The sequence below is a fragment of the Rhinolophus ferrumequinum genome, chromosome 14 (genome assembly GCF_004115265.2).
Source record: "Rhinolophus ferrumequinum isolate MPI-CBG mRhiFer1 chromosome 14, mRhiFer1_v1.p, whole genome shotgun sequence".
NCBI classification, from domain to species: Eukaryota; Metazoa; Chordata; class Mammalia; order Chiroptera; family Rhinolophidae; genus Rhinolophus; species Rhinolophus ferrumequinum.
The window spans coordinates 45,253,796-45,270,311 of record NC_046297.1 but is presented as its reverse complement, the minus strand read 5'-3'; the positions used below and the strand labels follow the sequence as shown (position 1 = coordinate 45,270,311).

Sequence of the window (16,516 nt, the reverse complement as noted above, 5' to 3'; positions counted from 1 at the left end):
ATTGCCACTGGTCAAGGGTGCAAAAATGACTACAGAGTAACTAACGTCATACAGTCTAACACTTCCTCAGGATTCCAAGGAATGCATTCTAAATATTTCACTAATAGAATCATCTCATGAAAGCTTTCTACTCAATATTGGGAAGGGAGAGGAATAAAAATTAATTAGATGGGCTCACTCTGAGAGAAAGGAGGATGAGGATTAGATGAAGAGACTTTAGGAAAGACTAACCTAAACTAGAGACTGGACTGAATTTCATTCAACCTTCCAAATACCCACATGGCAATACTGGTTACACTGAGGATCCTAAATAAAACTGCAAACTAGATTAAGTAGTTCTCCACTGACATTAAGTCTCCCTTTCTGAACTCTTCACTTCCTGCTCTCCTCTTCCCAGACCTCTTGTGTTGTTTTTTGGTATTGTTCTCTCCTAACTTTAGCTCCTACCTTCCCTGTAAGCGTAAGATTCACATTTCTAATTGTCTCCTAGCCATCCTCTCATAGATACCCCATCAGCGCGTAAACCCAGCTTGCTCAAAACAAGTTGCAAAAGTTCAAAACAAACAAACACTTTGCTGTAAAATTTTTTTTCTGAAAAGACATTTAAGTGTCTTCGTTTAATTACTGTCAATGAATATCCAGAATATCCAGAATCTATTTCTTTGTTAACTGCCTTGCCTATTCTTGAACTGTCAACCCTAAATCCTTTTCTTGATCTTTCTTGGTTAACTGATTGCTGCTTTAGACTCAACACTTTAGTCCTTTTTTTCCAGCTCATTCACTATAATCTTCTCTCCGGGTTCCAAAGCTGTAGGCCAACCCCACCCATTACCAACCTTATTTTGGGAGGGGACTTGGCTCTTAATTGCTTGGGTGGTGTTAGATTAAGTAAAATTTTCTATTAGCATATAGTTTGGGTAACATATAAAAACAATTCATTTTAATTTTGTGTATTTTCAATAATTTTTAAAGATTTGAGACATAATTTACATAAATTAAAATTCACACTATTTAGATGCAAAGTTCTATGACACTTGACAAATGTATTATATATAGTCATGCAACCTTGCCACCATCAAGATACTGAGCATTTCTGTCACCCTAAAAATTTCCCTGGTGCTGCTTTGTTGTCAATCCTCTCCCTCCAGGCTAGAGAACCACTGATCAGATTTCTGTCTGGCTTTTTATTTCTCTCCAATAATGTTCTTAGACTAAAATTTTACTAGTTCGAGGCATAGAAAATGAAATGTAAGAAAGCTGTAAAAAGTACACAGTTAAAATTCTGTGTCCTAGAACTTAATACTAATGGTCCTGAACAATTAAATTCTTAACAATAATACTTTGTACATGCCAAGAATTATGGAAAGAGCTTTGCATGTGTTATGATTATGTCACTTAATCAGCAAAATTGTATGTGAAAGGTCTTATTATTTTCTCAATATTACTTACTAGAAAATTAGTTCATGGTCATATAACTAGTAGTAGGTAACTGAAAGTGGTCTGTCCTCCAAAATTTATAATCTGAAGTACTTTTTCATGAAATGACTCGTCACTTCTCTCTCTCTCTCTCTCTCTCTCTCTCTCTCTCTCACACACACACACACACACACACACACACACACACAGTTCAACTCTTGTTTAATTGTTTTCTCTTTTTCCAATGTGCTCTTTTACCATTTTCCCCTTCTTTTTTACTTGCATGTATTCTTTGGACTTTTTTTTTGATAATGCTTCAGCTTATTTCCCTGAGTCCAACATTAGACTACAATATAATCATTTTTAATCTTTAATCTTTTAGAGACTTAATCTTCTTTTTAGAGATTCCCTCTGATTCTCATTCCTTTACTCCGAATTGGCACATCAACCTCCTTCATATTCTGTATGATCTGATAATCTATAACTGTATTCTCCCCATGAGTTATGTCATATAATTAATCAATTGAATTACTTTTACTTCTTATTGTCTTGATTTCAATTAAACTTTGCCTTTCCACTATTAGTTCCCTTCCTCATCCTTACTCTCAAATCCCATACCCCACCCCTTCAAGCCTTCATAAGGATGATAAAAAGCAACTCTGGATTTTCAAGTAACATGCTTCTCTTTAAAGTATAACCAAATTGAAATCCCCTTAGAATTATCTCCAATCTAGCATTATTCATGATAACTTACCCTCTTTCATATGAAACCCATATATGTTTCATTCCAATCTGTTTACATTACAATGTTGTTGTTGTTTTTAAAGATATAAAGGTATAGAGCTTCAAATGAAAAGAAGTGATCTGAAAACAATCATAACTTATTTTCACCTAATGAATATTTAGTAAGTAGTGTGTACATGTTAATACTCACTAAAATAACTCTATTACTAATTGGCTTTTGACATAGGTACCCTTTCCTTTCAAGTCAAATGATTTAAAAAATGTATTTTTATCATAGCTATTATCCAGAGCTGCACTTTATTCATCTCTCTGCAAATCTTATTTAAAACTCTCATCTGTCACCAACACTTAAATGTCTTTTCAGAAAAAAAATTTTACAGTGAAAATGATTCTCCTTTTCTGAACTTTAATGCCCTTACTTCTGTTTATTGATCTTAATTACATATGGTTCCTTTGCAGAGCTGGTTTCTCTGGTTTAGTTCAAATATCACCTCTTTGGACAAAACTTCCTAGATTATTCACCCCCGTTATACTAAGGATTTTTAACAGCACTTATAACTATCTAAACTTGTTTAGTGATGATTTCCTTTCCCAAGAATATAATTTTTATTATGAGAAAGACCTTGTCTGTCTTAGTCACTGTTATGCCTCCAGCATCGAGAATTAGGGCTGGTACATAATAAATATTTAGTAGATATTTGTAAAACAAATGCATTTTTAGGATGTAAAATACCTTTATGTCACTGGAATAAAAATTTCAGAAATAACCTAGCCTTTATATAAGCCAATAATGTTATACAATAACTTAATATGTCATTATGAAAACAGAGAATAATTTGAGTCTACTATAGTCAAATACAGATTATTTGGGTATCTTACAAGGATATTTGATAGTCTCTGCTTTGGATTTTTATCCCTATCTTAATAAAGACTCATTTTCATTATTTACACATTGAACTTACAATTTACTATAATTCTGAGCACAAAATATATATTCTGGTGTTGGAAAATCTTGAGAAGGAATTTGAATACTGAATAATTCATGATATGTATTAAAACTATTCTTTTGGCCATGTGCCAGACACTTTATGAAAAATTTCCCTCATCTTTAAAACAACCCTTTGGCCCTTAATGAGCTAAGTGGTAGCTCACAGTTTTTTGTTTGTTTTCCTTTTTGTTGGCATTTATTTTCTTACTCTGGAAATGGAAACTTTTTTTATTTTGGCTGGTCATTGATTTTACTCTTCTTTTGACTGAAAGTAAACACACACACACACACACACACACACACACACACAATCAACTCTCTTTTACCAATGAGTAAACCGGAACTTGGAGAGATTAATAGACCTAAGATCACATAGGCCTTTGAATTTCATAGTTTACTGATACACGAACATTGTTCTGTACAGGGCCATAGAGGATAAAACACTACTTGTATTACTGTTCTTCAAAGGAAGCGTGATTATTATTTTTTAAAAAGTACCTACTATTAAGTAGTTTGTCTTACTACTGACCAGTCTGGTGCTTACTTATTGACCAGTCTGGTGCTACAAACTGGTCAATAAGTATAGTCCAATGCCCAGCGCTACATTAAAATTGTTTTTTTCTATTTTTAAACAATTCTAGTGATGGGCATATTATCTAAACCTCTTAGTAGTTCATTGTTTATAGATCATTGATATATTAAATTTAAATTCAATAGCCTATTGCTAAACCCAGGATTTTGCTAAAAACAAGAATAAATCGTAAGTAAAGAACTAAATAAGATGTTCATTGCAGCTTTATTTACGGTGGACAAGATATGGAAACCAACGTGCCGCACCCTCAATAGATGATTGGATAAAGAAGATGTGGCATATATGCACAATGGAATATGACTCGGCCATAAGAAAAGATGAAATAGTGCCATTTGCAACAAAAGGAATGGATCTTGAGATTATTATGCTAAGCAAAATAAGTCACAGAAAAAGTCAAGAACCATATGATTTCCCTGATATGTGGGATATAAAACTGAAAGCAACAAAGGAACAAGACAAACAAAGAAACAAAGACTCATAGACACAGACAATAGTTTAGTGGTTACCATAGGGGAAGGGGGGAAAAAGGGTGGTAGATGAGGGTAAATGGGGTCAAACACATGATAACGGAAGGAGAACTCGACTCTGGGTGACGCACATACAATGTAATGTATAGATGATGTATTACAGAAGTGTACACTTGAAGCCTATATAATTTTACTAACCATTGTCACCCCAATAAATTTTAATTTTAAAAAAAGAGCTAAATAAGTAGATCTGTCTGATAAAACAACCTTTTGGTATAATTTGTTTTAGCAGCATAATTAATAAGAGCTACCAGTTTTTTATTACCTAGTATGGACAAAATCTGTGGTAAGTTCTTTTACAGATATTATCACTTTCAATTTTTTTCAAATTACAAAAAATATATAAGTAATTATTGGTAATTTCTATGTTAATAAAATTATTCAATGAGATGGTTGTATATGTATCATAAGTTATTTAGCCACTCCCTCATTATTTAATTTGCATGGTAGCATCTTTTTCATTACTACAAATAATGCTTTATTAAAACTTTTGTACATGAGTACATTTTTATCTGAATCTCTATTTTCACCAGGTCCAAAGTCTATGAATGTTTGTAAGGCTCTTGATTTATATTGAAAAATTGCTTTTTAGAAAAATTACATGATACTATGCTGCCAGTGTTCCTCTCTACTCTCACCAGCATTAACATGTTGTTTTTTAAATAAGTAAAACATAGAATCGATTTTAGGAAAATGTCACTTATTTGGTTATGATTCAAATAAATATTTTTATATTTACCAATCATTAAATTTCTTATTTAGTGAAATGACTGTACATGTGTTTTGCCCATTTTTCTATTATAATTTTGTAAAATATATGTTTTTATTTGTCAAAGTGACTCAGGTGTTAAGACTCTGAATACTGTCTGAGTTGCTGCAAATATGTTTCCAGTTGGTCACTTGATTTATAATTTGTTTATGGCAATTTTGATATTCTGAAGTTTATATTTGTCACATTGTGGTCAAGTCTCTTTTAATTTTTTCATTGCTTTTATTCTTAGAAAGGCTTTCTTTTTTCAGAGAAAAGTTCTTTCATGCTTTCATAAAAACATAATTAACCCCTTAATCTAATTGGAGTTTATTTTGTTCAATAGGAAGAGTTAAGCGAGCAGGCCAAAGTCACATCCCTAGTGGAGACAGAACCTGGATTAAAATGCAGACCTATCTGATTTCAAAGTTCTTGCTGTTTCTATGCAACTTTGTTGCCTCAGAAATGCTAAAGCTCAACAGTACAGGTGCAGCAGTCCTAATGCAGGTTTGTATGACAGCTACCTCCTCAACCGTCAGCCACAAACTAGTATAAGATATTTATAATGCAGATAACAAAAATAATTAATTCTATGTCATAGAATGCCTACACATCAAAATGCATAGCTATACTACAGCTGATCCAAAATAAAAATAGTTTTTTAAAGTATTTTGTAAAAAAAATAATACCTTCACTTATATATGCTTACTACGCACCAGACACTGTTTTTCGGTGAGTTACATATTGTATATTAACTAATTTAATCCTTACAATAACTCTTTGAGGTAGTAGTATTACTATCCTCATTTTACAGATGAGGAATCTGAGGCACTGGGAGAAAGTAACTTTCTCCCAGGAAGTAAGTGGTGGGACTCATCAGGTAGTCTGGTTCCAGAGTCTGTGCTCTAATATTGCTTCTCAGACTAACATTTCTTACAGGAACAAATATTTTGCCCCTTAGTTGAAATTTTTAGGAAAGAGAGGTAAGGTAGACAATAGGCCTAGATAATATTGAATGTTATAGTATTACCAGCACATGAATAATGTTTTGAGAATTTAGTAATAATGCTTTAGATTCAGGATGCATCTTCCAACAGGAATGGAATTTTGTATTCATAAAGAATTAAAAAACAATGCATTCCAAATCCTCATTTTAAATATGAGATAGTGAACTCAAAGACATTAAATTACGTGTCTAAGATCACATATCTCAGTAGCAAGATTAGGGCTAAAACGAGGTCTCTTAATAATATTTCCAATTTCCTCCGTACCGCCCACACAAGAAATGCTCAAGGCCATATTTATTCCATGTTCAGGTATTCCTACTATTTCAAGTTCCCAAAACTTTCTTAATTCTCTTCTCTTATATTTCAGTATTAATTGGCTTTAGAGAATGAAGCTTAAGTATTTTACTTTATCAATAGGAGCTTTCCTCTAAGATGTGTTATGTTTTTACATATAAGAACACATATATATTTTATTTGCGATTTTTTTTGGTTGAAATATGAAAATATTACTTAAAATTTTAAGCTTGAACTTATATAAAATATTCTTCTAAGCTACTGTGTCTCTTGTAACATCTAAGCTATCTAGCACAGAACATAGAATTAACATCTCATACCTTCTTATGAGCTGAGATTTACATTTTCTAGTAAGATTTCCGTGTACTAAGTTTATGATCATCAAGCAACTCTGAGTATCTGTGTTTTATACTTTCACCAATAAGATTGGGTTTATTAAATATTGGATGTAATCAATGCACAGAGAATATCTCTAACATGCGTAGAATGTGTGATTAAGATTGATAATAAAATCAATACCTGAAAGATGTTGGGAAATTTCAGTAACAGCTTATCTGTGCATTTATATGTGTACATATATACACATGTTAAATTTCCCCTAAAATGAACCTCAGTTCTCAGTGCCTTTCAGAACGTAACACAAGTAGAACAAAATGTCAAGTGAAAGCACATCGCACTCAAAATATGTCTGTCAAGCAAATCTGATAAGAATTGAAGTGCAAGTTTGAAATAATACATGTCAATGGTCAATATTCAGAATAATCAGAGAAATAAAACAAAAAGAGAAACTGGTTTCATGCTAAAAAGAATATTGTAATAGTACTAATTTTGAAAATTTTCCTTTACAGGAAAAATGCCTTAACAGGAAGCGAAGTAATAATTTTCTTAAGAATTCTATGATGTTAACTAAACTTATTGTGGTAATCATTTCACAATATATACATATTCAAATCATTATGTTGCATACCTTAAACTAATACAATGTTGTATGTCAATTATATCTATAAAAGCTGGGAAAATTTTTTTAAATGTAAAAACATTTTTAAAGAATTAGAATTACAACACAAAATATAAGTTACTTAATCCTAATTGTATTTTAATTAAGCAGTCTTTGAAATCTTAAGCTTTAAATTGTTAAGCTTTTCAAATTAATGTTAGTACATGGCAGACCAATGGACGAGTCTAAAAAGTAATTTTTTAACATATTTTATAAAACTCTTGATGTAGCACAGATTCAACTGTGATAATAATGTAATAATTAGTTAACATTATAATGTAATTGGTATTATAACATACAAATAATTTAATCTAAGAAATTAGTAAAAAAGTATCGCTCATAAAATATCTTTTTTTTTTGAGATCTCCTTATGAATAAGACTTATATATTACATAGCATTAAGATCGTCAGATGCTTTAGACTAGGTCTGGAAATAATTTTGAAAATGTATGTAGTTGAAACTTGAACTTAAAAACATGAACAGATTTTGTTTTATGAAACTTACCAAACAGTATTTTTAAAATCTCTTTTGTATCATTAGCTCTCTTTCAAATGGTCTCTAAGACTTGTTTTATAATTATCTAAAAAAATTAAATTGTCATATGCAATTTCATAAGAGTAAGAAGAAAAAGTGTAAATCTTTTATTTTTAAATATTTTAATATAGTATGCATTTTAAAGAACATCTACATAATATTTGAGGAATAGAATACAGAAAGTAACAGTAATATGTAGATCTTCTTCAGTTGTTAAGATATCAGAGGGAAGTGGAAATAATTTTCCCCTCTCTATGTAGAGAAGGGAAAAGTCTTTATTTTGATTTTCTTCCTTTCTTTCTCTATGAGGTTTACTCAGTAGGTTCTTATGTTCCACTCTTCCTAATTTTAATCAAGTATTCATTTGTGGTAGTTATTCTCACAGCTACATATTTTTCAAGTGTTTGGAACTGTTAGGAAACTGGAAGGTTGAGAAGGAGATTCAGAATGTAAGTTCAGAAATTTGTAAGCTTAATTTTGCTAATAAGAAGGAATAGCCTGTGGAAAAGTATAAATCTTAATAAAACTCACTACTTCTCATTTAAAAGAAACCTGATTATGATTTGCAAGAGATAAAATGAATGTTTTTTTTTTGCTCCTTCAAAATGTGTGATCAACTCCATTCCTCCATTCATTGTGTAGAATTATGTTGCAGTGACTACACTTGGACCTATTAACACAAATGAAGGTTCTATGATTGTGATATAAAACATTAACATACACTTCTAATTTGTCAGGGAAATGATAAGCCTTATAAAATTATTTTTCCATCACATTTTGGGTTGAGTTATTAATAGGTGGTGCTGATAAAGTAAAATGCCAACTTACATATTCATATTAGAGATATGAATGACAGGTTAATAAAGATATTACATTTTATTGGTCGCATACTCCAGCAAGTTTTTGAAAAGCCTTAACTTCAATTTAACTTTTATTAAACAAGTGAAATCCATCCTGAATTGCTTGTTACAAAATTTACTGTTTTCTCTTCAAATATCATTTCCATTTTCTCTGAAGCCTTTTATTACCTTCTCTATCCTTCTCTCTTTACTCTTATTTCCTTTGAAATGGAATGCATTAGTCTTCATTTGTCTCTACGCTTAAGATAAGGTGTGGAATCCTAAGCTCAGTGCTAGTTAATACAGACCACGTCTCAACCTACAGTATTAGGGGTCTACAACTAGAACTGAGCAAATTCACTCTTCAGCCTCCTCACACCGGAAGGAAAGAAAGTGTTACAGAGTTATAGCTACAACTGCAGTTTTAAAGTGTACACTAAGAAAGACTTCAAATTATGTTTAGTTAATAATTAGAAGTAATTTAGGACCTAATATTTGAATACAATAAAATTCTCTTCCCTCCATAAATTTAACCATTTCACATATGTCCTAGATATCATTTATGTTTTTCTCAAGAAAGGTTGCTTCTATGATTAATCTTCTCTTCCAAATCTTCAAACTCCCTCAACTAAGTACCTTCCCTTTGCCTTTTTTGAAAATTAAATTTATTGGGGTGACAATGGTTAGTAAAATTACATAGGTTTCAAGTGTACGATTCTATAATACATCATCTATATATTGCCTATGTGTTCACCACCCAGAGTCAGTTCTCCTTCCATCACCATATATTTGATCCCCTTTACCCTCTTCTACCTTCTCCCCGCCTCCCTTACCCTCTGGTAACCACTTAACTGTTGTCTCTTTGCCTTTATGCATATCATGAAGATTCCTTTGTTCAGCCTGCTGAGTTCACTCTCCCCAAGCTAAGCTTAAATTCCTTATGTTTCTCCTTGTTTTCTCCTATAGCAAATTAAGCAGTTGATTCCTCCCCCTTCCTAGCACCTATTATTTTTTTTAAATCACTCCATCAACTGTATCTATCCCGAGCTTCTTTCTCTAATTTTTCCCACATTGCTTAGAGACATCCTAGTCTTTTCCATGTGAATTCTAAAACCCGATTCTTTACTTAAACATCCTCAGCATCATCACAGCATGTTCATTTCATCTCTTAGCTTGAATGAAAAGTTGACCTTCCACAAGAATATTAACTCCCTCAGAAACGTTTTCAGTGGCAACTGCTCAAAATCCTATACCTGAAATACTACAGAAGCCTGAAAGTGGTATCAGCATTTTTCTAGGTCTGCGTTGCTATTCCCACATGCTTACTTTTCTAATTTCATGTAAAATCTACTCCTTTTATGTCCATACCAGTATACTTCCTTGTTATTTTCTACTTCCCAGGCAATTTTCTTCATCCATTTTCTATTAACTTTACGTTTTTAGTGACTTCATCTATAAAAATTCTAGCATCAAAGTATGTTGCTTTCCTTGCTTTCCCACATAATTTGCTCCATCTCAGAAACCCACTCCCAGGGACAAACCCTGCATCTTTACATTATTTGGGATTGTCTAACATCTGAAAATTCTAAACATTCTTAAATCAATCTCTGAAAATAACTTTCCCACCAGCTTCCATTAGCCTTCAATATCTCCAAAAGTTCCAGTTCTTTCATTGAAACCCTCCTCTCCCAGTTCATGAAAAACTGAATCTAAACATGATTTAACAAGACCACATGATTTAATATGACTGGCATCTTCCCTAAACTATCTTGGACATCAATCACTTTCCTTGCCAGCCACACTCAACAGCCTTATCTTCTGCTACTTACACTGTGACTGCCCACAAACTTCCAACCTTAGATCCTCAGGATTACATTTGAAGTGTGGTAATGAGCCAATTACACAATCTTAGAGAATCCATGGTATCACAAATTTAAGTCCTTCATGTAAACTGTCACCATTCTATGCATCTCTGGTGAGCTTCCTCTCCCATCCCCCATGGTAACTGCTCTAATTTTATAATTTTCTCAAGGCATCAAGAAGCTTGTTCCACATTCATCTTCATTGTGTTTTAAATTAAAGTTTATTGGGGTGACAATTTTTAGTAAAGGTACATAGGTTCATCATCTATATATCACATTGTGTGCTCACCACCCAGAGTCAGTTCTCTTCCCATCACCATATATTTGATCCCTTTTACCTTCATCTCCCACAACCCCCTCCCCGCTGACCCTCTGGTAACCACTAAACTATTGTCTGTGTCTATGAGTTTTTGTTTCTTCATTTGTCTGTCTTGTTCTTCTATTATTTTCAGTTTTATATACCACATATCAGTGAAATCATATGGTTCTCGACTTTATCTGACTTATTTCGCTTAGCACAATAATCTCAAGATCCATCCTATTTATTTATTTACTTATTTATTTACTTTATTTTTTTCCTTTTAGATTTCATTTACCTTCTCTTCAAAGTGGCTTTCACCATCCACAACTTCACTGAAACCAATCAGGCAAAGATCGTTATTGATTAGTTTTATCATTTGACGACAAATTATTCTTTCTATGGATTTTTTTCTCTGTTGAGTATGCCTTCCTCAAAACACTTTCCTTCCTTGAATTCTGCTCTTTTCTGGATATTTTACTGCCTTTGAATGATTCCTTTCAACATTGTTTTCTGGCTCTTGTTCTCCCATACACTCCTTAAATGTAAATAAATGTTGGTGATCTCAGAATTTTGATGCTTGGCACTCTTTGTGTTCTTCATTGCTTCTGGCAATTTCATTCATTCCGATGTAATCAGTTAAATACTGATACTCTAATCTATGTTTCTAGTTGAGATTTCTCTCCTGAGTTCAGATCCACATATTAGATATAAATTTCTAATAAATATCACCTTTATTAGATATTTACACCTGAATTTCCCAAAGGAACCTCAAACTCAACCCATTCCCCAATCTGAACTTATTTTTTGCCTTAAAACTTGTTCAACATATATTCCCTATCTTGATAAAATGTACCACTATGTATTCAAACACGTCCGTCACCAGAGATTATCTTATTCCTTTTCCTGCATTGATAATATTCAATCAGTAACTAAATCTTATAGATTCTACACCTTTAAATAACTTCTCATGTACCAATTGTTTCTACTGATACCATAATTCAGCCCATCATCACCTCTGAATTGATTGATGCAACATCCTCATAAATGATATTTCTGCTTGTATTGTTCCAGTACATTTGTTACAGAGCTTCTAAGTAATCTTTCCAGAAACAAATATCTGATCTTGTTCCTTACTTAATTTACATGTTCAATAATCTACACCATCTTCAGAAACACTCCACTGCCTACTTTTGCCTAAACTTGTTTGAATCATTTTGTCTATATTGTTTTCTCTACCTGAAATGCTCTCTACACATGAGGCCTCTTTCTAGTTTTTAACATTCAATTTAAGGGTCATATTTTCTATGAAGTGTTTCTTGAAATAATGTTCACCCTTCTCAGGTGGAAACAATCACACCCTCCTTTGCGATTCCATTGCATTCTGTATGTATAGATTTCTCATGGTAACTGTAATATTATTGTGTTTACTTGTAAGACCCACACTAGAAAAAGCCCACAAGGATAGAGGGCTATTTTGTGTGTTTTATTACTTCCAGCACCTAGAACAGTACCACACAGCATGTGCTTAATAAATGAGCGTTGAATGAATGCTCATGTTTTACTTCTTCCATGAAGCCTTTTCTGGCCATCTAGTTAAAATAAATTTTATTTAACTTTATAGCTTTGTAAAACATATTGCTAGCCAGACATATTGGTACATAAACATAACATGTTACCCACATATTTTAACTCCTCGGCAATATTGATAACTTGTTTAGGGCATGTATTAGTTCTTTAGTATTTTCCAGAGTCCATTACATTGCTGAACCCATGATAGAAATAGAAGTTTTTGAATTATGTAAAAAAACAGTTGAAAACAAGTTTTAAGTCTAAAATAAGTTGAGAAACAAATTATAATTAATTTAATATAATCTAGCAAATATATATATATATATATATATATATATATATATATATATAGGCTCTGAACTTAGTCACCTGGTTATGGAAAAAATTATACACATACAAGTTATACAATAATTAACCATTTTATATTTATCCATCTAATTGCAGCAGTTGCTATTAAAAGTTGAATATAAAATTGCCTAAAATGAAAATACCTGAAAGATTTAACATTTTGTTATATTAGAGGAGAATGAAAAATTATGAAATAAAAAAAAGAGTAAAAGTTTTCTAAGACAAGTTAGATAAATGAAAAAATAACAAAGAAAAGCAGTAGAAGAGACAGACCTGCATGTCTTCTCCTTGTGGTGTCCACTTCTTCTGTGATCACATCATATAATGGACAGACATAGACAAAGGAGATGGGTGTGAGTGGATGTACTCAAAAGGTAAAAAGTGACACTGAAGGAAAGGGCCCCAAATCATTTTGAGAAAGAATCCTGTGCATAGTGGTAAGGAAAATATAATCAAATACACACCATATTAAAAAAAAGAAAGAAGAAGAAGAATACAGAAGAACTGATGGTGAATTGGTTAAGATATCATGGGTTAGCAGAATCAGAAAAATAAAGTTAGTATAGGAAAAAAAGAGGATTCAGAAGTTTACAATTATTTGTGGACAGCCAATCCTGAACACTGATGCTGAAGAAAGATATCATTAGTAAAAACCTTATTACTTATATGATCATGTTTTTCAAGACATCACTGAGTCCATCTAACATGTGTTAAATGCTTTCAGAATTTTTCAATTATCATCTAAAGAAAATAATTTAATTGAAACATCTTCAAAAGAAGCAATAAAAGTAGTTCCAACATTTCCTTTTAAGCTTCAGTGCATGTAAGAAAATAAAGTATGGCCATCAGGCCAATATTTCATTGAATTACTTCAGTACACCAAAATATTAGCATAAAAATATTATGGAGAGTAACAAAAAAAAATCATCATAAGGAGAGTAGCTGAAATATATGGCTTTATTTAAATATTAAAAATTCAAATTAACCTTCAACTTAGGCAAATTGTCTTTGACTGCATTCCTTATAATGTTTATTTATTAAGAAAGTTCTTACAGATGCCACATAACAGATCATGATGTTTCTATCAAATTTGCCCATTCAAATCCAACATCTGCTGCGACAGGTATGACACACATTTTGGAAACACTTCTTTCCTCATTGCCATTAGAGAAGTTTAATAGACATGTTATAAAGTGATTGAAAGCAGGAAATATCTGCTAAACTCAGGATTCAAAGAAAGAATTTCTTCCAAAGATATGAGTTAGTATTAGTATGACTGACACAGGTTAACAATGCAACACAAAACCAAACATCCTATTTTAATTACCTACTTAGCATTGAATCAGGTACCACAAAATTCATAAATGAAAACACCACATTCACTTCTGCAATGGTTGTATCATAGTTTTTGAATGATTTATAGAAAACCATATTATATCAAACTACACTTGGAATATTGACATATGGAAATTATAACTCTTGAGAACATTCTTTCCTATAACAAATTTATCTCTTTTCCTGAGTAGTGAGAAAATGAAATCTTTCCATTAGGAAAAAAGTGCTAATATGACCAAAATTTTTTTATTAGAAAAAACAGAAATCCTAGTACGAATTCTAGAGAATTGAGAAAGATATGTATGACCCATTTTGAAACTTAACAATGTCATTTTGATTATTATACAAGCACATCTTTGACCTAATCAAAATTAGACACTAAATCTCATCATAATTATATCACAAACCAGACTGCTAATAGCATTGACCACTAGAAAAGTACTGTGCTCCTGAATGTATTCATACATTTGCCATATTTTCTTTTCCCTTCCCAGTCCACCCATTTCTCAAAGAAAAGACAGAAAAATCAGAGTATATTAATATCGTAGATAAGGTGAATTGCATCATATTTGCATTATTCATTCTATGCAAAATTTCCTTATATATATTTATCATACTTCTAAAATAGTTTCCTTGCATGTTAAAATGAAATCAGTACAAATTAAATTAAAAAATTGCTTAAGTATGTTCCATCTCTAAGAAAACACTTAATTTTTTTTGCAGAAAACATAGAAACAACAAACAAATGACGCCTTTTCTCTACTTAGTATTTTCCCGTATCTTAGATTATTTTATAATGGCATTGCGGCAAGTTTTTCATGTTATACAGATTCAAAACTCTTCTTAAACCCATTCATTAATTTATTATAGAGAATAACTGAGACACATAGAGTTCAAGTGACTTACCCAAGGTCACACAACAAGTTCAGTGGCAGAACAAGAAAAAGAACATAGGTCTCCTGATTGATTACCAGATCAATTTTCGTTTTACTGGATGCTAAATGACCCAATAAAAACATGTGAAATAAAAAGTCAAACAAGGAAAAACCAAAAAATCTTCTCTTGGTGACATCTAACTGGATATAACTATTATATAGTATTTAACTAGAATATTTTTAAAGAGTATGTGGCAAAATGATGCAAGTATTATAGTTCACTAATGCTTTTACTTTTGTGAGAAATATGGTAACACTTGTCTTAGCACCAATAATTTAATATTTTTAAAGAAAATTATACAAAATTTATATTACATAAGGATAAAAATGAAAGATTTTGGCAATGATCTCACTACTAATTGAAAGTGCCATTAAATCATTTTTCCATCATTTCTTTGAATGTGATCCATTAAAAAATAGATCATAACTAATATTATATAAAAATCATTTAACTTTAATTAGAAGACAGAATTTTCATTTAAATCATAAAATCTCAATGTGTAACTTACAGTTTTACCATACATATTTAAAAAAATTTTTTGGTTTTCTTGTCTTCCTTGTTACTGTTTTCTATTATATACTATTTGTTTTAAAACAGCCTCATGCCTCATTTTGAAAGAGAAACATATATCATTTAAACAGCCATGTCTTCTTTAAATGGTAATAAACTATAAATTCTTATTTCACAGATATTATAGTGGATTACAGACTTCAGTGCACCTTTAAAAAGCTAAGAGCACCCCTTCCACTCTTCCTATCTCCATACTTTTGCATTAATCATTACTTTGCCACAAATATTCTACTTTGCAGTGCTGTTAATGGCAGTGGTAATGAGAACTCTTTCCAATGGTTCATTTAACCAATAACTAGTAAGAGTGATTAAGGATAGTAAAAGTATACCGTCTTTTAGGTGTCCATATTGTCACAATAATGGCTGAATCTTAAAATTATAAAGAGAATGTACAGTATTTTTTTAGTTCATTCCCTCATGTGAACAAAAAAGAAATAAAATATTTTTATATATTGTAATGTAATAGATGACATTTATAAAACATAATGAATAACTCATAAACACCATCTCATCACTTACAGTAGTTATTTTTCAACAAATATTTTTAAATTTAAGGTATGAACAAGGTGCAAACTATAAAAAGAATGGGCTTTTAATCAAGCAAAATAGTACTATACATATATAGTTGTCTGTATTGGTTTTTAAAATAAAAAATCTACTGAAGAGAAATAGATACATAAAATAATCACTTTCATTAACGTATTTGGTAGAAAAAGTAAGTTCATGAGAATGAATATTATGTCAGATTTTATGCAGTACTTTGTACAAACCAAAAAGTTTTCCCTTGCCAATATAAATAGTATTAACTATTATATTTAAACCAAACACATCTAAAGCTCAAACAAAATAATAATCTGTAATCATATCAATTAAAGAAGGCATACACCTGGGGCCTGTTTACCCATGAA

The 16,516-nt window shown here is 31.4% G+C and overlaps 1 protein-coding gene across 50 annotated transcripts in view; it reads right to left on the bottom strand.

Annotated features, from left to right (window-relative positions):
• RIMS2 (regulating synaptic membrane exocytosis 2) overlaps window positions 1–16,516 on the bottom strand; it is a 605,364-nt gene that overhangs the window by 160,103 nt on the left and 428,745 nt on the right. For 19 of the 50 annotated variants that reach the window (XM_033125904.1, XM_033125917.1, XM_033125919.1 and 16 more), the window contains one exon: window positions 13,041–13,070. The exons of 24 other annotated variants lie outside the window; for them this stretch is intronic. In XM_033125904.1, coding sequence (XP_032981795.1) covers window positions 13,041–13,070 — 30 coding nt within the window. Of the gene's footprint in view, window positions 1–13,040; window positions 13,074–16,516 lie in introns of all 50 variants that reach the window. 7 more of the 50 variants (XM_033125918.1, XM_033125932.1, XM_033125924.1 and 4 more) reach the window with 1 other exon arrangement.